This window comes from Bison bison, unplaced genomic scaffold, assembly GCF_000754665.1.
Source record: "Bison bison bison isolate TAMUID 2011002044 unplaced genomic scaffold, Bison_UMD1.0 scf7180017864304, whole genome shotgun sequence".
Lineage (NCBI taxonomy): Eukaryota > Metazoa > Chordata > Mammalia > Artiodactyla > Bovidae > Bison > Bison bison.
Window position 1 is genome coordinate 379,646 of NW_011494876.1, and position 21,082 is coordinate 400,727.

Consider the following 21,082-nt stretch of genomic DNA (forward strand, 5'->3'; position numbering starts at 1 on the left):
AGGTGGAGGCCGTGCCTGGCGCTAGCTGGGTCCGCGGGGCCTGTGACCCCGTCTCTTGGAGGTAGCCTCGTGGTCCTCGCCTGCATGGCCCCAGGAACTCTCTGCAATGAGGTGGAGGCTTGGGGTCCATGTGGCGGGCAGCAGCAGGCTGCCCTGCCACCTTTGGCTTCCTTCAAGCCTCACGTTTCTCTTTCCAGAGAGGGGTTGGTGCTTGTTGTCCCTCCTGGGCCCCGTCCTAACACAGGTCTGAAGCGGGGCTGGGCTTTACCGGCGATCATCCCCCTGATGCTTGGTGGATCTGGACGAAGAATCCTGCCTTTCTCTAGGGCTTTCTGCCCTGAGCACCTGCACTGGTGCCTAGGGGTCCCTGCCCCACGCTGTGGTTCAGAGACTTCCTGGACGCTGGCTGCCGGGAGCCTGCATCCTTCCCAACCTGCCCTTTGCAGAACTCTGGTCAGCACCACGGCCACAGAGCCGCACGTGTCAGCATGGTCTTGGTGTTCGCCGACAGCTTTGTGTGCAGCAGCAGGTGGAGAGCATGTGGCGTGGGCTCTCATCAGAGCATCTGATAATGAGGAGGGAAATCTGGAATCTGATGCTTTTCCTTCCCAGTGTCCAGCCACTCTCGATGCACCCCTACCCTTTACCCCAAGTCCAGGCTCATTTCCCTTCAGATCACACAGCCTGTGGAAGAGGCATGCGTGTCCTCCAGGTGTATAGCAGGTGCCAGGTTTGGGTTTTTGAGAAAACTCTGGCTGTCACTGCTGAGATGGTGATTGGAGTGGCCAGCAGGTGGGCACCCCCTCTCTTGGGTGGGCGGTCCAGGTACAGGCGTCAGTTAGGTAACCTTTGAGGACCCATCTGGGATTTGATGATCCTCGTACCATTGGCTTCATGTGAAACCTGGGCTCTTGCTGAAGAGCTGAGGGGCCTTCTCGTGGGCAGGGGCATAGCTCCGTGTGGCCACATCCTGGCTGCCATCTCGCCCACTGTCCTGTCCTTTTCCAGCCACCTTTGGGGACCTTTATCCCCAGAATGCAGTTTTCAGAAGTGGGCTGTAGTCTTTAGTTCCAAGAGTTTTTATTCTGACTGCGTGCTCTCCCTGGAGCCTGATGAGTCACCCTCTCTCCTGTGAGACTGTGGCTACACACCCCCCACCCGTGGGTGGTCCCTGGGGAGACAGCCAGGTTGGACGAGGTGATTTCCAGTTAACACCACAAGGGGCCTTTTTTGGCAAGACAGAGCATGGAGTTCCTACTTGTCATCACTGTTAAGTTCTAATAAAGATAAAAGTGCCTGGTTTCAGAAGGGGAGGGCCTGTGTGCCTCAGACACATCATCTCAGCCCAGGTCAGATTCCCACCTGCCTCTCCCCAGACCGACCGACCTCTCAGCTGGCGTCGCCCTCACTCTGTGTTCTTTCTCCCCACACCTCCCTCGTCGCTCTCCCGCCCTCTCCACCTCTGTTTCTGGATGTTTGGAAACCGCAGGACGCTGTTCGGCAACAAGATCAAGTCCGTGGCCAAGAGAGCATTCTCGGGGCTGGAAGGCTTGGAGCATCTGTGAGTACCCGGCGGGGCCCCCAACCCCAAGCCTGTGGGCGCGGCGGCTGGGGGAGCCACTGGCGATGCAGCCACGGCTTTGTAAGCCCAGAAACAGACTGTGCAGAAATGCTGGCTGCTGCCTTCTAAGTCAGCTTCAACTTTGGCTTTTGTCTTGCCTGTGCCAGCAACGGTTACCGAACATATAGCCTCTTGGGGCTCACAGAAATACCTTCCTCTCTCCCTTTGCCAGGCACTGACTTGGGCCCTGGGCTCCTTCCACTTCCTTGATGACCCTTCACCTGTCTCAGGCTGGCACCTCCCCTTAAGCAGCTCAGCAGGGCTTAGGGACATAGTGGGCTGAGCCAGGAGCTGGGGGGACAGGGCCAGCCCTGAGGCTGATGAGTGTCACCATCTGATGCCTCTGGTACTGTATTCTTAGTTTGTCTTTAAGTCAAATGCAACCTTGATTATTTTGGAAAGGTTTTCCATATTGACTTGCTGAGAAGGCCCAGCCGAGCTTTGATGCTGCCCTTAAGACTGGTTTATTCCCCAGTTACTCCATGTGCTTGTGTCAGTATAGGTGAAAGACAGCCACTTACGGTGGCCTTCGGACAGGACACGGGGTGTGACCCACTGCCCATGCTTCATCAGCGAATCCAGGGCTGTCAGGAAAAATCCCTGAGCATCTGAACTCACACACATGCCTGACCTGAAGGATACCTAGAGTTTCTTTGCCTAAGTAAAGAATGGTGCTTTTCAGGAACCTTGGAGAGAATGCAATCAGATCTGTCCAGTTTGATGCCTTTGTGAAGATGAAGAATCTTAAAGAGCTGTAAGTACCCAGGATTCTGTGGCCCCAGATTAACTTGAATAGAGGATTTCAGAGTAAGAAGTGCCTTATTTGCAGTAAGCTTAATTTTACCAAACAGTTGCGTGATCATTTACAGGCTTCTGTGGTGGCTTAGGTGGTAAAAAAATCCACCTGCAATGCAGGAGACCCAGGTTCGATCCCTGGGTCAGGAAGATCCCCTGGATAAGGGAATGGCAACCCAATCTAGTATTCTTGCCTGGAGAATTCCATGGACAGAGGAGCCTGGCAGGCTGTAGTCCATGGGGTCGCAATGAGTCAGACATGACTGAGTGACTAACACTTTACTTTCACACTTGGGATCATTTATAGTTGTAAGTTAAATTGTCTTTTAGAAAAAAAAATGCCCTCTAGGGGCTTATTCTGAATCAGGGGACAATACACTTTTTCTTACAGGACCTCAGTAAATCGTTTCCACTTTTTGGGCCACAAGAGCTCTGTCATGACAGCTTGATTCTTGAGCAGAAACCAGCCATAAATAATACATAAATGCGTGGGTGTGGCCGCGTGCCAGTAAATTCTTATTTACAGAAACCGGCAGTGGGCATGCAGGCTGCAGCTGACGCCCCACTGCTGTCGACGATGGGAAACTCTCTTCTGTAAAATGGGTACTCGTCCCTTTAATTGCGTCAAGGACAAGTTTCCATCTTTAGGGTGTGCTCACAATGAAGGGCCTTTTTTGAGAGGGCTTTCTCTGAACAGCGGGGTGGGCTGTGGACAGGGCAGAGCTCCCCGTGGGATGTCGCATGCACTCGGGCTGCAGCCTCCCGTGTGTCTCCAGGCCCCGTGGCGTCGCAGGCGCTGGTGCTGTCACTACAGTGCTGCCCCGTGGCCCTGGGGGCGGGTTAGAAGAGCGCCTCTGGTGGAGCAGCTCATCTAAGGACTGAGGTGGCAACACCCAAGCTTCCTTTCTTCTTCCTGTACATGTATCCAATTCTTTAGTTCCCTAGAGGTGCAGCTTTGGGTTCTTAAAGTAGCTGACAAAGTCACACATTGCCCATGGCTGTCTTTGTACCCTGAGCTCATCCTCGTTCCTGAGGACCCTCCTGCTGGACCCTCGGTGGGGGCAGGGAGTGGGGAATGGGGCAGTAGAGAGGCATAGTCTCCATGGTTGGAAAGGAGAGCAGGAAGAGGCCTCAGCGACGTTCCCCTGGGAAGGACGTTAGTGAGGGGAGGCAGGCAGCCGGACACTGGCCTCATGATGCCTAGTGTCCTGTGAGCTTCCTGCCTGTCGGGTTGTGCTGTTTCTCAGAAGGGCCATGATCTTAGAACAAGAGTTGGTGGAAGGGTGGACATGGGGAGAAATACATGATAAAGAAAGCATCACAAAGCATTCATTGTAGAATCTAAGTTGTGTTTTCACTGTACATTTCTTCCAGCATTCCTGTTTTTTAAACTTTCCAAATATAGTGCTGGAAGTAAAAACAACCTGATTAAAGGGAAGAGGGTGTTTTGAGGGAAAGACAGCAGGACAAGGAGAGAAGAATTTCCTTTGGGCCTCTTAAAAACTCAGGTTTCCTTAGGGTTTTCTATCTGGGAACGACTGGACCCCTCCAGGTGCTTGACTCCCCCCCGCCCCTGTCCCCCAGATGCTGCTTTTGGTTCTGGAGGCTCAGCCTGGGCCCCTGCCTGTGCTTCCCACCAGTTCCTGCATGTACCCAGCAGGGGCTGGCCCTGGGCCCAGCCCTCTGATGGGAGAAATGGGTAATCCCACTTGGTCATTTTCTTCCCCCATCGGATCAAGGCAGGTTGAGCCGTGCACTTAGTCATCCTCTGGGTAAATTTCCACAAGCAATGATTAGAAACACACTTGGAGTCATGAAAATGCATGATGGAAGCCAGCAGACTGCTGGGGTGGCTGCAAGGCAGGAGCCCAGGACGGCCGTGCTTGTTAGCAGCAAGGAGCTGCAGAGTCTTGGGGTCACCAGTGACCCCCCCAATCTGGCCTTTCAAGCTAGGCCTGGTCTTGGAGGTGGTGTGTGTGTGTGTGTGGAGGGAAGGTCGGTGTCCCTGGTGTCTGCCTCCATGCCTCTCCTTCTGTGCTGTTAGTCCTAAATTCTCTAGGACAGCCTTCTGTCCATCCTGAGCACCCAGTGTCTTCTGAGGTCTCGAGGCTTCCATCTGCAGAGGTTTTAACAGGAGGAGGAGGTGAAATTCTCCAGGAAGCTGGGCCAGCAAATGCCCTGCATGTGTGACGTGAGGTTTAACCCTTTCCAAAAACGTTTCTGATCAGGGAGAAAAGTCAGGTGTGTTTTCTCCAGTTTGTTTGTGTGTTCAAATGAAACACATCCCTGTCCCCAACGTGAAGGCCTAAAGGCTCCCAGTAATGGCCAGTATCTCCCTTAGACATTCATGTGCAGTGCCCAAGCCTCCCTGTGGGAAGGGGCAGCCACTCCGGATGGCCCCCCAACAGTGGGGAGCCCCTTTCTGCTCTTCACCCATGCTGAGCAGTTTTATGGTGCCTGGTGGCACCTCTACAACCGCTGTTCCAGACAACTCTCCAGATGTGGGGTGGGAATTGGCTGTTTGTCCACGCTTAGCTGTGAAGGCCCTCCTGGTACCTGTAGGAAACCCTCAACAGAGCAACACCTATGGGAACCCCGCAACAGAGCAACTCTCCAGACAGTGCTAAGCATAGCCCTGCTGCTGCTGCTAAGTCGCTTGAGTCGTGTCCGACTCTTAGCGACCCCATGAACTGCAGCCCACCAGGCTCCTCTGTCCATGGGATTTTCCAGGCAAGAGTACTGGAGTGGGGTTCCATTGCCTTCTCCCCCATCAAATACAGATACAAAACCTAGTGTTGATGTTAAGGTGTAATATGGGCAATATCCCAGTTATAATGGCTCAGATCTCAATTATTTCGGTCTTGAGAAATCACTTCCCCAGATTATTTTAATAAGTGAAGACGCCCAGCTCATCTGGGAATGGTGAGGAACAGGAGCAAAGAGCAGGTTTTACATATTTTGTCAGCCGTGGGTTCTCTGCCTTCAGGTTCATCCCACCTGGCTGTTGACTGATTTGATGGCTTCTCTGCATACAGGAAAATGAAGAAGGGGCTACGGAATATGGGGGGCAGGGTAGCGGACGGGTATTGCTCTAAAAGCGGCCCATGTGACATTACTGGAATTTCTGAGCATCTCGGCACCCCCTTTTTGTCATCATGTACCTGGGACCGTGCACTCCAGGAAAGCCCATGTAGTAAGCCTCCGTCTCCACTCTCGTGGCAGGCTGACCTCCACTCTTGAGCTCATGGCCCGAGGTCTTCCAGGAACAGGGCAGGTCTGCTCCTCGGCTGACTTATCTTCTAGTGACTCCTCAGGAAGGAATGTCCGCTGAGATGGCGATTCCGATTTCTGTTGAAAAAGCTTATCCTTAGTTGCTGAGAAATGAAAAAGAAAATATTCTCTGTTTTGGTTGGAACCTCACAAAACCCAGCTTGTGCGTTCCCATGCTCCCTGGGCAGTGGCAATTAACTCACAAGCACTATTTAGGGAGCGGAGCCGATTCCTGCCGGCCTCCTGAGCAGCGCTGGTGTGGAGATAAATATACAGACAAGAGGGGAGCGCGCTGGTGAGGCTGATATTTGGATGCAACAAAACCTGCAGCTCTGCCAGATAAAAACACAGCAGTCATACAGGAAAAGAGCCCTTCTTGAGACTTGTTTCAGAATTTAGATCTCACTCTTGGATTGAGCTTGGAAGCTCCAAGTCTGTCCTATATGAGGGTGGGAAAGAGCATGGCAGCCCACTCAGTATTCTTGCCTGGAGAACCCCATGGACAGAGGAGCCTGGCGGGCTACTCTCCATGGGGTCACAAAGAGTGGGACACAGCCGAGTGACTTCACACACACAGGCCACGCTGTTCCCATCTGGATGGTCAGAGGCCAGGAGACCACGTCCCTGGGGTCCCCTGAGCACGGTGGCTGTCGCAGATAGAACACATGTGACGTCTAGATGGCGGCTACCTGAAGTGTGGGGCCTTAGACCAGCAGGGTCAGCGTCACCGTGGCTTGTTCATGACACGGAATCTAAACTGCTGAGCGAGAAGCTGCTGTTGCTCACAGTCTCCCGGTAGACTGTACGCACAGCTCTAGGTCGCTGGAGAGGAACTGTGAGAGAAAGCATCTCCCACTCGAGCTTGCCGACATGCACAGCCAGAGCTGGCTGGAGGGGAGGGTCATTCCAGGCACAGGTGAGGGGGTGTCCCTTCCGTGCGGTCGCACCTCACGTGACCCTTTCATCTCTTCGTCTCGCTTTCAGCCACATCAGCAGTGACAGCTTCCTGTGTGACTGCCAGCTCAAATGGCTGCCCCCCTGGCTGCTTGGCAGGACACTGCAGAGCTTCGTAACGGCCACCTGTGCCCACCCAGAGGCGCTGAAGGGCCAGAGCATCTTCTCCGTGCCGCCGGAGAGTTTTGTGTGCGGTAAGACAGTCTTTGCAATTTGGTGTTTTTCTTTTTCACCAAGGGCACGGAGGCCGGGCGAAACTTCATTATGGGAGGGACTGCTGTGATGAGAGTCAGCCCAGCCCGCGGTGACCTGTCAGCTGCTGGATACAGTTCATTTCCCACCAAAACCACACGTCATATTTACGGGGCCATCGCCTCATTATGTGGTTGTCAGAGTGCATGCATTTAATCAGGGGCGAGCAGGAGCTGGTTCAGTTACACGGCGAATAATCAGTTACAGGAAGGTAGCTGTGTTGTTTCAGGATGGCACTGGTGCCCAGGCTTAGCTGCAAATTTACTCGGTGTACGAGGCTGGGGTTTTCCTGTGTGTTTCTTTCCAACCCCAAGAATGAAAGGTTAAATACAGGAAGAACGAGTCTCAGGAGAACAGTTGCTGCAGTAAAAATAATTCCTTCGTGTTGACTTGCACTCTTGCTGCGTCTCCAAAGCACTGGAATCACACTTTTTTCCTTCTGATGGCATGTTGGTCCTGCCATCTTTTTGACGAGGGGTGGTCGGGATCCAGGTTTGGTTGCAGAGAGCACAGGAAATGGTGAGCACCTGGACACATGCACGTGTGCTCACACACATGTGCACACAGGCACCACGCAGGGATATGCAGCCTTGTGGTCAGGAAGATGTAGTCACAGCAAGAGGTGAGTTGCTGGTTTCTGCTCTAGGAGCGGAAGTGCCGGGCAGGTGTGCGTCCTGCTGCCTCTTGTCCCCCTGGTCTGCCCGGAACCTTGGGGATGACATTCTGGGGAAGGAGCTCCCGAAGGTAGGGTCTGGGGACCCCCGTGGTACACTTCTCTCTCTTACTTTTGGGCACAGCAGTAAGCAGTGCACCTGGGGATGTCAAGGTGGAGGTGCCCGCCTTCCACACACCCACCCGCCACCACCCCCACCACTTCTGACAGCAGGCTTCCTGCCTTCCTCCTGAGCCAGTCCGGCAGTGTGGCAGCAGCCCCCGAGCCAGCCGTCCCTACTGTCGGTGCTTCTCACGGGGACCACATGCTTGGCTCCCATACTCTAGGACAGAAGAGCCACGACCTCCACGGTTCTCAGGTTCCTGGTCCCTGACCGTTCTGTTCCCGTAGAGCTCCCTGAAATTGCACTTTCTGCCCCCTTCCTCTGGCCCGCTATGGGGCATCGTCTTTCCTGGTGACTACGAGCTGAGGTAGGACCTGGGACATGCTGGGCCCAGTCTCTGGCCTGTGGCCCTGGCAGGTGGGTCCTGGGCTGCAGCACTCAGGACCCATTTCTGAGAGCCACCATCACGTTTTTGCTCAGGCTCCCACTCAGACAATCGTCAAGTACCAGTGGGAATCATGGAAACACTTGGCAGAAGATCAAAATTTCAAGCTCTGTGGGAATCTCCCACTCCTTTTTAATACAATGGAAATGTAACCACTTCACACCCACTAGGAGCTAGAATCCAAGTCAGACACCAACAAGGGTTGGTGAGAATGGGGAGAACCCCAAAGCCGCCTACGCGTCCGGTGGGAATGCAATATGGTGTAGCTGTTTGGAAAAACAGCTTGTCAAACAGTTCAACACGGATACTATATGAACCACCAATTCCACTCCTGGGTAAGTTCCAAAGAGAAACAGAATGTATGCCCATAGCAAAGCTTGTACGTGGATGTTCATAGCACTGTTATTCATGCTAGCTAAAAAGTGGAAACCCACATGCCTATGTGGGTAAATAAAATGTGGTATAAGCATACAATTAGGAGTATTATTAGGTCATGAAAAGCAATCTGAGTGAAACAAGTCAGTCACAAAAGACGGTATATGATTCCATTCATGTGAAATCTCCAGACTAGGAAAACCTCTAGAGGTAGAAAGTAGATTAGTTGGTTTCCTAGGGCTGGGGAGGGCTGGAGGGAGAAGGGATGATAGCTAAAAGATGCAAAGTTTCTTTCTGAGCTGATGAAAATGTTCTTAAAATGGACCGTGATGCGGGTTGCATGTACCTGTGAACATACCGAAACCATCAATTGTCCACTTTAAACAGGCAGATGGTATTGTAAGAAAGTTGTATTTCACTAAAGCTATTTTTTAAAAGAGGAGTATAATTTACATATAAAATTTACCCCTCTAAATAACGTACAAGTCAATGGTGTTTAAAATATGGAATAGTCATGTAAGCCTCATTACTAATTTCACATTTTCATGACCCATAAAGAAACCCCAAACACGTTCGCCACCACCCCTGTGCATCAGGTCTCTAGGATTACCTCTTCTGCATGTTTTGTGTAACTGGAATCCTATATATAGTCATCTGTGACTAGCCTTTTTCACTTAGTGTAGTTTTTTTGTCTTCCTCCCCCCGCCCCGCCCCACCATGTATCAGTCCTTCATTATTTTTTAAGTGGCTGAACAAATATTCTAGTGCATGGCTATCCATTTAGCCATTCATCAGGTTGCTTTCTACTTTTTGTTTACTATAAATAACGCTGCTGTGAAAATTCATGTACGAGTTTTTATGTAAAATCTCTTGGGTTTATACCGGGAATGGAACTGCTGGGTCATGTGGGAGCTGCCAAACTGCTTCCCGAAGTGGCTGCACCACTTCACACGCCCCCAAGCAACGCATGAGGAGTCTCGCTTCCCTTTCTCAACGCTTGCTGTTCAGTCACAAAGCTGTGTCCGAGTCTTTGTGACCCCACAGACTGCAGCACGCCAGGCTCCCCTGTCCAGCACTTGTCACTGCCTTTTCAGTTTTACTAGTCGAAGTGGAATCGCCCTGTTGTTTTCATTTGCATCCCCTAATGAGGTTGAGCTTGTTTGCATATGCGTATCATCGGACCTATATGTATGTCTGCTTTAGAAAACTGGCTACTCACATCTTCTGCCCATGTTTTAATTGGTCATTTGTCTTTTCAGTGTTGAGTTATAAGAGTTCGTTATGTATTATGGATACTAAATCCTCAGCAGGATTAAGATACGCCAGTATTTTCTACCATTCTGTGGGCTAGTTAGGTTTTTAAATTTTGATTGTCTAATTTTTTCGTTTATCGTTTGTATTTTGATGTCATTATCTAAGAAGCTATTACCACAGACAAGGTCACAAAGATTTACGCCTGTATTTTCCTTTGAGAGTTTCACAATTTTATTAGCTTGTACATAGTCCTCCAATTTTGGTCTTGTTGCTTTTCACTATTACGGCTCCCTCCGATGTCCCCATAATCTTGTCAGTTTATGCAATAGAGACAGCTGGGATTTTGAAACAGGGATTGCATTGAGCCTCTAGATTAATTTCGGGAGTACTGCCATCTTCAGTCTTCGCGGTCTATGGACATATATGTGTTGGGGATGTGCTATCACTTCCTGTTTGATCTTCGATGCGGGTCACAGGGAAGAAATCTGCACTCTCTCAGGTCCTTCCTGGGCACAGGCCTAGTCCTGCACATGCAGGTAGCCTTCTAGGTCCTCAGAGATGTCCCGAGCCTCTTCAGAGCCCACTGGTGACATTTCACTCACCCGGTTTCCTTTGCAATCTCCTGGCCACCCCTCTTAATGGTTCCAACTAATACTCCTGCCTCAGCACTGACTGCTGGTTATTTTTACCACATGCCCCGGGGCCAGGGCTCCCCTTGCTGAGCAGACGGTACCAGGCCAAGTAAATGCAGCTTCTGTGGGCGTGCCCAGCCCATCCTGCTCGCCTCACTAGTTACTAGGCTTGTGGGGTTTTAATGCTGCCATAGAGCTGGGGAGAGAGGAGTGGGACCTCAGGTAAGTTATGCCAGAAAGGTCACTTTTCTTCAAGTGTTTTCTTGAAGCAGCACTCCATGGGTTGTTACCAGTTTCCTAAGATTCCAAAAAAGCTGATGGTGATCATTTTTGCTAATGGTCTCACTGCTTTAATAGAGGTGCACATTTTCACAAGCCATTATTCTGGTGTTCTGGTGGTGGCGGTTTAGTCTCTAAGTTTAGTCTCTAAGTTGCGACCCCATGGACTGTAGCCCGGGCTCCTTTATCCATGGGATTCTCCAGGCAAGAATACTGGAGTGGGCAGCCATCCCTTTCTCCAGGGGATCTCCCGACCCAGGGATCAAAACCCGGGTCTCCAGCATTGCAGGCAGATTCTTTACCAACTGAGCTACGAGGGAAGTAAGTGATGTTCTGGAGATACTTCATACCCTGCTCCCTTTGGAGTAAAGTTTGAAGGGTGGGGGTGCTCTGCATTCACAGTGGTTCATGGTGCTCTGTGAGTTTTCTCTGACCATGAGTGAGTAAAGCTGTAGCCTTAGGGAAGTTGAGGGCTGTTTGATAACTGAGCACTGGTGGATGTGCCTGTAATCAAGGGGTGTGATCATGGAGGGATCACTGTTCGTGGAGCTGTTACTGGATCACCACAGTGCACGTCCCTGACAGTGTTTGGTAGAGCTGAGGGTGCTCAGGGAGCCCCTGAGGTCTGACTTTCTTGTTCATGAGAACCACAGCTGGTCCCCATGTCCTGAAGGGGTCACAGTGCCTTACAGCTGGCTCTTCTCACCGCAGATGACTTGCCAAAGCCCCAGATCATCACCCAGCCAGAGACCATCACAGCCGTGGTGGGCAAGGACGTCCGCTTCACCTGCTCGGCTGCCAGCAGCAGCAGCTCCCCGATGACGTTCGCCTGGAAAAAGGACAACGAGGCGCTGGCCAACGCCGACATGGAGAACTTCGCCCACGTGCGCGCACAGGACGGGGAGGTGATGGAGTACACCACCGTCCTGCACCTGCGCCGCCTCAGCTTCGAGCACGAGGGCCGCTACCAGTGCGTCATCACCAACCACTTCGGCTCCTCCTACTCACACAAGGCCAAGCTCACCGTGCACGGTACGCCGCCTTCCTCCTGGGGGTCCGGCTCCTGCAGAGCCACGCTCGGGGCTGCTCTGCCATCTGGAAATGACCAGGATGGGAGGTGTCATTCTGTCATACGCTGTGGCCTGGCGTGGGCTCAGGAGTAGCAGATTGTAGGGTTTATTCTTAGTGGAGTCTTTTGGAGTGATTTTTTTTTTAATGCAGTTATTATGTAAAGTAGGCTTCCCTTGTGGTGCAGCTGGTAAAGAGTCCACCTGCAATGCGCAAGACCTGGGTTCAATCCCTGGGTCGGGAAGATCCCCTGGAGAAGGGAAAGGCTACCCACTCCCAGTATTCTGGCCTGGAGAATGCCATGGACTGTATAGTCCATGGGGTCACGAAGAGTCAGACACGGCTGAGCAACTTTCACTTCACTTTCATTAAAGTACATTGTAGGTAGGGCCAACTGTTGTATTTTCTTTTTTTCCCCCCACTTATTATCGTCCTCAGCCCAAGATGCCTGGCAGCCAGATTCCAAGTGCACCCCAATCCTGGGGAAGCCGCTGCCCTCCAAGGAGATGACCCAGCATTGGGGCTGGTGGCCAGCCCGGGCGGGGCCCGGCCAGTGAGCTGTAGGCCAGTGAGCTGGGAGCAGAACGGTCTTGCGGGTGTCTGACAAGGATTTTTTACTCGGCAGCCAGCTCTAGAGCCTGTCAAGATGGCTGTCCTCAGGGCTGCTGTTTGTTGTAGTGAGTTTTGGGTAGAAAGAGAGGTAGATAGCTTGAGCAGTTAATAGCACCCTGCCCTGCAACATAGCAAGATTCTCCTGATTTATTAAATCTACAGTTAAATGGTTCCAGCACCAAGGTTCCTGAATCGGTTTTCTTCAAGATGGAAGAGCCATCCTCTTGCCTTCTCCAGGGTGAAGGCATGTCACGTTCCCTGCTACAGCACCTGGCAGGAGCAGATGTTCTTGTTTTTCAGGCTCCCTCAGGGTGACCAAACCCGGCAGGCAGGCATCAGGCCCTGGCACTTATGGGGTATCCCTATACAGACTGGTCACCACAGGACAGACAGTAGGACGTTTCAGGGGAGCCTTCCATTGAAGGGGTTCAAGCCAACCTCGTGTGCGTGGTGAGAGGAGGTGCCAACTGCTGCCCGTGCAGCAGGAGCGGTCAGCGGCGCTCAGAAAGCCCTGCTCCTGGTTCCAGTGGGGGTGGGGGCAGTCCTAGGTGGACACTGCATGAAGGGCGGTGAGTGGCAAGCTGACACTCAGGAGTGGGGGAGTCAGTCCGACAGAAGCCGCTCCTGGCCTCTGCACCCAGCGTTCCACAGACGACTCTGTCTGCCCTGCAGTGTTCCCTTCCTTCACCAAAATGCCCCACGACATCGCCATCCGGACTGGCACCACGGCCCGCCTCGAATGTGCCGCCACCGGCCACCCCAACCCCCAGATCGCCTGGCAGAAGGACGGAGGCACGGACTTCCCCGCCGCTCGGGAGCGCCGCATGCACGTCATGCCGGACGACGACGTGTTCTTCATCACGGATGTGAAGATAGGCGACATGGGGGTCTACAGCTGTACTGCCCAGAACTCGGCTGGCTCCGTTTCGGCCAATGCCACCCTGACTGTCCTAGGTTGGTACGCTGAGTACGTGTGTGTGTGTGAGGGATTTTCTTACACATCAATGGGGACCCAGAGGCAGGGTTCTCAGACTGTCCTACGAAGCCTGGGGTAGGGGAGTGCAAGAGGCGGTTTTTACTTAAAGCAAAACAAGTGGTTCCCGCTCTTAAGAAAAAAGCCATCGAATTAAGAGTCTCCACAGGGCTTAGGTTTAAGACACTCTGAAGAACTGCCCTCTCCTCAGGCAGACAGGGTGGGTCAGGAGGGACAGACGTGGGCCTGTCACCGGGCGTTGTGAGAACCACGGGGGTTCTGTGGCTTGAGGTCAGTTCATCCCCAGACAGCACGGCTTGGTCCCTCTGGTAGAAAACCTAGACACCCTGATAAAAGCTCCAGATGGCGCTGCATGATGCGTTGGACTGTCCTTGTTTCAGGAGACAGACCTAGAACAGCCAAGGCCCACAGAAGCGGTGACCCCCCCCTTTCTTGCAGAGACCCCGTCCCTGGCGGTGCCGCTGGAGGACCGCGTGGTGTCAGTGGGAGAAACGGTGGCCCTGCAGTGCAAGGCGGCCGGCAGCCCTCCGCCCCGCATCACCTGGCTCAAGGGGGACCGGCCCCTGAGCCTCACCGAACGCCACCACTTCACCCCCGGCAACCAGCTGCTGGTCGTTCAGAACGTGGTGCTGGAGGACGCGGGCCGCTACACCTGCGAGATGTCCAACGCCCTGGGCACGGAGCGCGCGCACAGCCAGCTGAGCGTCCTGCCCACCCCGGGCTGCAGGAAGGACGGCACCACCGTGGGCATCTTCACCATCGCCGTGGTGTGCAGCATCGTGCTCACCTCCCTCGTCTGGGTGTGCATCATCTACCAGACCAGGAAGAAGAGCGAGGAGTACAGCGTCACGAACACAGGTGAGCCGCCGTGGCCGAGGGGACTCAAGGGAGGGGAACAGCCAGGATGTTTGGGAAGGAGGCCACAGAATGACACCATTTTCTGAGAATAGCACATTTTAATGGGAATACTCTTAATGCAAGTCCATTACAAACTGTGCAGTTTTCTGAGCCATTGGGCTTTGCTGCTGTGTGGTGGGTTGTGGCTGCAGGGATTTCACCAGGCTGTTTTTCTCTTGGGGCATGGTGATGAGAAGGGAGACTGACATCTCTCCCAATAGCTGGGTAAAGTCAGGCTAAGCAGGTGCTAGGAGGGCTTCTCCAGGGCACAGATGCTACGCAGTGTCTCTGCACAGCTTTACAGAGGCTGCCCGGTGCCCAAGTCTGCTTGTGTCATCACCACAAAGGGTCAGGACCCCTGGTGGGTGACCATCTTGTCTCCTTGCAGATGAAACCATCGTGCCCCCAGATGTTCCGAGCTACCTCTCTTCTCAGGGGACGCTTTCGGACCGACAGGAGACTATGGTCAGGATGGAAGGTGGCCACCAGGCCAACGGGCATCTGGAGAGCAACGGTAGGGCCTCAGCCCGGGCGCATCCTCTTAAGCACAGGGATCTGGCAGCTCGGGTGACTCAAGTCTACTGGTGGGTCTTTGGGGACTTAACCTGTGCAAGTTCCACAAGGTCTCTGTTGGGTTTACCGTCTCCTAATCTGGATAAGGTAGGACTGCCTGCAGTAAGAGCAGCAGAGGACAAGACTGCTTCAGAGACACACCCCACTCCCATCCCTGGAGCAGGGAGACTGCCCAGGTCTGCTCTTCAGTCTCTCAGAGTAGGAAGTGCCCACAGAAACGGGGGAAGACAGAGCAGTGGTTTGGAGTGAGTTTATCCAAACCAAGAACTGCTCACTGTCATGGCACCCAAGGCCTGCCTGGTGTGACGGCAGTGTTAGAAAAGGGGCCTCAGCCCAGGAACAAACCCCTGGGAACCTCTTGAATAGTGTCCCTGTGCTGGTCGCCTTGCCCGTTCTTTTCACACAGCATCATCTGAAGCGCTAAGCCCACCTCAGAGGAAGGGCGTCTAACCGGATGGGAGTCTGTTGCAGGTGTTTGTCCAAGAGATGCAGGCCTCTTTCCCGAGGTGGAAGCTCACGGTGTTATCTGCAGGCAGCCCAAGTTCTGCGTCGGGTTCACCAAGGAGCCCTGGAAAGTGGTGGAGAAGGCTGATGGCCCACCCGGTCCCCAGAAGACAATGGGTATGAGAAGTTTTCCTCAGGAAAAAGTATTTAGCTCTTGAAATCAAAATTTGAGTTGACCTACTCACTACATGAAAGTTGTGGGGGGAGACAAATAATTGATGTCAAACTATCTCAGAATTTGGCAGCCACTCTATAAACAGGAAGTGTGGCCTGCTTCTTTTTAAATTCCAGAATAGGAGGTCTCTTACGTAATACTACGGTGTGTTAAGCATGAGTTTAGATTTTTAAGTGACAAATTGAGGTGCCTTTTCACCAGGGCCACTCTGACACTAGATGTCTGACCCTGCACAACACGTCATGCACACTGGATTTTCCCCTGGGATCAGAGTGTATCAGTTCACACTCTGATTAAGAAATTAATCTGAAGCATTTCAACATAGAAGACCTCTGTTCTTCACAAATAGCTGGGTGCTGGCCACAGTCCTTTTTCCGTGAACGGACTTGGGAGGGGAGGTGTCTACAGAGGTGAGAGCAGGGCTCGGGCCCCACAGAGTAGTCCAGTGACGGTTCTGTCTCATCCACAGAGCGCGGCGGCCCAGTGGGGTGCGGTGACTGCAGCGCCGATGCGCACGCTTACTCCCAGGAGCCAGCCTGCCGCCTTCAGCCTGGGGACAGCAGACAGCCGGGAACCCCAAGCAGCCAGGAGCCCAGCCTGAGTGAGCACCCGCACTCTGCACTGCATCCGAGCAGGGGGCCCCTCTACCCCAGTAACCACGACAGAACGCGGGCCGCCCTGAAGAGGCCCGCGGCGCCTCTCGATGGCAAAGGTAATGGTCTATCTCTTGAGGGTCACCCTTCAGTGGGGGTGTGGCTGGGCTGACGTGGCCTCTCCTTTCTCCCCTGCTAGGGGCATCCTCTTGGACTCTAGCACGGCTGTGTGAGCCGGACTCCTTAGACCTCCAGCCTTCATCTGTGTTAACTGCAGGCAAGCCTGAGCTCGCAGACGCTGCCTCGGGCTCCCCTGACGTGCCTGGTGAAGGTCAGCACTTGCTTCTTTCCAACGGACACATCCCCCAAGCCTGTGACTCTGGTTCCGAGTCCACCCCCCTGACAGGACAGTCCCCCGGGAGACGGAGCACACCACTGCTGTTTGCACCGAAAAGCTAGGCTTTGTCTACCTCGGCTCTCATGGCGTCTGCAGAAGAGAGGTGGGTGAGGCCGCGAGGGAGCCTGGCTTCGGGCATCACTGATTTGTACATAGTTGTCACCTCCACGTGGAGCGGCAAGAGTCTGAAAGGACTTGCAGTGGAAGCACAGAAATGCAAGAGGCTAGCGTGTACAAAAGGTAGAGGAGTATTTGGTACCCTTGTACATAAGAGTTCTCAGAGATGCCATATATATTATATATATCTTTTACAGAGGCTATTTTAATCTTTAGTGCATGGTTAACAGAAACAAAAATCGTACGATGTTGACAATATTATTTTTCATACCTGGTTGCTGTTTAATTTTGGAGGGGGGGATAGTTCTGGTGCTTTAATGCATGGATGGAGTTCCTTGAAGCTACAAACCACATTTGTTCACAGGAGGTTTTGGTGGTGGGTGGAAAGGAGGCGCTCTTGGCTTGGTACAGACCCTGGGATGCTTTACCACCAGAGGCTGTGTCTGCAGTGGAAGCAACTTCCTGTCGTGGTTGCTTGTGTGTGGACAGCGTTGCGGGGACCTCCCCGTAGAGCTCGGAGGGGCAGACGTCACATTCCTTCACGGTGAAGGTGTTCTCGTAGGTTTCAGTTCTTTCTCTAAGAGGTGGAATATAGGTTGTTAATCCACTACAAGCAATTGGCTCCAACAATTAGGATGCCTTTCTTCCTTCTGTGAGAAAGGCAGATGTGGTCTTGTCAGTATCATTCAATGGTCATTTGAGGCTTTTTAATAAGATAGAGGCTGCTGATGGTGTTGGTACCTGTGGATTTTTCAATAGTGATGTTGTAGTTCTGCCGATATAATTAATATTACATTGGCCTTAGGGGAGGAAAAAACCCGAGTCCTCTCTTTTCAGGGCTCATATGTCTCCACTGAGAATCCAGAGCAGGCCTGGCCATGTCCTTCCCTCGCCCAGATGGCCCTGGGCTTGGACTCTCAGAGATCAGCCCCTCGTCCTGGGTTTTGGGTATTTTTGCACTTTTTTTGAGACCTGTTGCTAACCATCTTGTGAGTGCCAATGTGTATTTCAGGAAAAATTACATTGAAACAAGGTCCTTAAAAAATCTCAGAAAGCCAAGCTCCTTTAGCCAAAAAGCTGAAGGGGGCCGTGCTGATGGAATGGTTACTCACCTTGTTAAATTCCACTGTCAGGTGTCACCACTGCTCCAGGTAAGCACACCTAGAATTCTGTTCTCAACAGTTAGCTGATTGTTACTTCCACAAAGTATGTGAATTTGCTGCTTCTGAGAGGCAATGTGAAAGAGGAAGTATTACTTTTATGTACAAAGTTATTTATTTATAGAAATTTTGGTACAATGTACATTGAAAAACATGTAAAATATTGAAGTGTCTAACAAATGGCATTGAAGTGTCTTTAATAAAGGTTCATTTATAACATGTTAAGTGTGTGGTGGGTTGTTTTCTACCTACGTTGTTAACCAGCCGTGCTTCATCCTCTTTAATTCCAGAGACTGCCTTTGTAAGGGAGTCATCCTGCCTTAATTAATTACCCTTTTACTTCTTGAAAAGGAAAAAAATTTTAGTCAAAGCAACTATATACTGTTGCTCCGGGGAAGACATGCCAGCACTAGATTCCTAAGATTTCTCTCTGAATTTTTCTAACACCTGGAGCTTATTATAGTCAAGCTCCAAAATGGTGACCTTCTCACTTCATATCTTCGAGTTCCAGTATAGAGCTTAAAATGCCTAACAGTGAACCTTACTGATTAGGAAGGATGAAACCACCCTGTTTCCAAAGCCAGCCCCAGCCCTTGCTTTGAGTCTGAAATAGTGAGAGAAGTCAGTGACGGCGCACCTAGTCACTGAGCTGAGACTGGGTTCTCTCTCACAAGACACCTCTCTGTACAATACAAGTGTGTTTTTATAGGTGAAATCTGATGGTCATGAAGACCAGCAGCTTGGTCACCCAGCAAGGATGCTTGCCGTGCTCCTGTAATTCCTTCTTTTTACACAAAGCTGTAAGCTCATGCAATTGGAATTAACCCAGGGGAAAAACCCACCCACATCCCCAGCCTTTTCCGTAAGTCTCCTTCTAGCCGTTCTTTTAAAATTGTAACCAGCCCTGCCTTTGGCTGACGCTACCATCAGGTGGCAGGAAATGAAAGATCAGATACAGATCAAATGAAGGCTCTGAAAGGGCCCGGACTCAGCATTACCATGCTTATTTATTAAGGGGTTCTGAGAAAAATAACGTTCAAAGTACCACTGTGGACATCATTTTTCTCTCAACTCTGGCAAACGAGCCGATGATGTCACCCCAGCCAGCCTGCAGCACGGAAGACGTGTCCTCCATGTTGTAACCCGAGCGGGACTGGACTCCGCACTGTGTCTTGCTGTTCAGATGGCTGGACAGCTGCTCACTGGAAGGGAAACTCTTCTCACAGCAGGATCCTTTCTTGAAGGCAGGGGCCATCTCTGATTCAGGGGCTCTCTCTGCCAAGTTCCAACAGAAAGCTGCGAGTTTGGTCGTAAACACCAAGAAAGATGAAACCTCCCAGACTGATGGCTGCCATGCGAGGGAAGACACCTGCAAATAATCTGGTGGGAGGCAAGAGGAAAGATTTTTTAAAATTGTGTGTATAAAAAAGGTGGAATTCCAACACCCACAGCTTGCTCAACTTAACACACCACGCTCATTAAACCCCACACAGCACTTTAGATATGTGTGTTTTTCCTTTCAGAATGGCACTTACATTCCCAAGTAGACTTGCTGAAGCTGGAGCCCAGCTGTTTGAGGGCTAAAGTGGCCGAATACCAAACAGAGCTTACTTGTGAGCACCCACCACTAAGTCCAGCAGTTAGTCCAAACTAACTCGATCCCCACAAGAGTTCTGTTAACTTTCACACCATTTCTGTCTTTGAGAGACGATGAAATGGACTTTTTAATAAAGCTGTCAATGAGCTGGCTCCTGGGGAAGGCTGGAGCCCCCCAACACCTTAAACCTGAAGTGGGCCCTGGGTGTTTCGGGAGATTTCCAGTGATTATCCCGTTCCTCCCGGTGACTCACTCGGTCCCATTTTGTCCTTAAATCCCCACAAATGTGATGCCACTTGGGGAATCCAATCTCCATGGATCCCATTTTCTTTCTCCTCTAATGAAGGGCAAGACAGATGGGTTGTTTCAGCTGGGAGGGGAACAGCACCTCATTATAGGTTTTGTCCCCAGGCACTAGGAAAGGCCAGTCACCATCAAAGTTGCAACTTTGGAATAAGCAAAGAAATGCAAAGTAAAAGAACGATGTTACTGGGGTTGTAAATTGGGCAATCATTGTTTAATACACTCCCAGAGCAACGCACAGTTATTTGTTCAAAGATGGTCATCGTGGTTTCACTGATGAAACAAAAACTGCAAAGAACCCACTCTCGGATTACAGATTCTGGTACAGGAGACAAACCTGGGAGATTCTGCAACTGAAAAATAAGGTCGTCCACAGGACTCACGTGGAAGACAGACAAAAGGGTTCTAAAAGAAGTCCCAAACACGGCTGACATGTCCTCAACTTCCTGAGGAGACTTTCCTCGCCTAGTGTCTGTAATAATTGAGCCTTTTTACCAACAGTATTACTTGTATACGCAGAAAACAAAATTATACAGTCAGAACTAATGAATTCACTACTAAAAATAATTTGGGTCAGATCTAGGGAGGAAAGCTGAAAATACATACATTATGCCAACGGGAGCCTCAGATAGCCCTGACAGTCTGGGAAACCTCCACGCTCAGCTAAAGGGAGACTCATCAAGACCTGGACAGGGAGGAGGCCTCCCAAAGGGCAGCCTAGTCCACGGCTGCCCAGCTGCCCCCTGTCAACTGCCAGGAGAGGCCAGCTCCCTGCTCCTCAGACAACCCCATCACGCAGCCCTCAGCACTTCTGAGGAAAAGAGACTCGAGAGGAGTTCTGGGGGTCGGTGGTTTAGTTAGCTGAGAATTTAACTCATCAACTACAATGATACCCCAAATGAGAACCTCTTTTTCTTATCCACATGAAAATTCTATAGAAGATGAAAACACATTTGTAAGGAAAAAGCTGTTCAGCCCGGCACCGGGCAAATTGTTTCTATATGAGGTATCCCTGAATTTCTGCGTTGAGGCCCCTAGGTCCTTCCGACCTGGAGAACATTTCAGCCCCCAGCCTCCAGCCCCCACCCCACAAAGAGATGCGCTGGCCAGGAAGGCACAGGGGCTGAGCTGCGGAAACCGCATTTGCCACAGGAGCCTCCCTCCATGACTTGTTTCCACAGCCAGCGTCTCATTCTGCTCCCGCTGCTAATGAGTTCAGCTGCTCCACGCTAGGGGCAGACGGAAGCAGTTTACTGCTTCACTAGATGACAACTGAGTCTGTTAACATCATTACAGCCTTAACGTAGAGTCATTTGTCCAGTGAGCACCCCAACCAGACCCAGACATGGGGGCAGGAGCAGAGCCTCGCCTCGCTGGAGGGACGCCGCGGGAGACTACACAACGGGCGCCACGCGAGGGGCTCGGCAGCGGCGGTGAGC

The 21,082-nt window shown here is 51.8% G+C and overlaps 2 protein-coding genes across 8 annotated transcripts in view; one reads left to right on the forward strand and one right to left on the reverse strand.

Moving 5' to 3' along the window:
• Positions 1-17,962, forward strand: part of LRIG1 (leucine-rich repeats and immunoglobulin-like domains 1) — a 115,422-nt gene extending 97,460 nt beyond the window's left edge. For 2 of the 3 annotated variants that reach the window (XM_010851510.1, XM_010851513.1), the window contains exons 10-19: positions 1,490-1,561; positions 2,304-2,375; positions 6,671-6,834; positions 11,365-11,685; positions 13,006-13,287; positions 13,766-14,185; positions 14,613-14,738; positions 15,269-15,418; positions 15,946-16,188; positions 16,269-17,962. In XM_010851510.1, coding sequence (XP_010849812.1) covers positions 1,490-1,561; positions 2,304-2,375; positions 6,671-6,834; positions 11,365-11,685; positions 13,006-13,287; positions 13,766-14,185; positions 14,613-14,738; positions 15,269-15,418; positions 15,946-16,188; positions 16,269-16,528 — 2,110 coding nt within the window. In that variant the 3' untranslated portion in view covers positions 16,529-17,962. The remainder of the gene's footprint in view (positions 1-1,489; positions 1,562-2,303; positions 2,376-6,670; positions 6,835-11,364; positions 11,686-13,005; positions 13,288-13,765; positions 14,186-14,612; positions 14,739-15,268; positions 15,419-15,945; positions 16,189-16,268) is intronic. The other variant, XM_010851511.1, reaches the window with a different exon arrangement.
• SLC25A26 (solute carrier family 25 (S-adenosylmethionine carrier), member 26) overlaps positions 17,836-21,082 on the reverse strand; it is a 147,660-nt gene continuing 144,413 nt past the window's right edge. For 4 of the 5 annotated variants that reach the window (XM_010851507.1, XM_010851506.1, XM_010851509.1 and 1 more), the window contains one exon: positions 18,732-19,123. In XM_010851507.1, coding sequence (XP_010849809.1) covers positions 19,006-19,123 — 118 coding nt within the window. In that variant the 3' untranslated portion in view covers positions 18,732-19,005. Of the gene's footprint in view, positions 19,124-21,082 lie in introns of all 5 variants that reach the window. The other variant, XM_010851505.1, reaches the window with a different exon arrangement.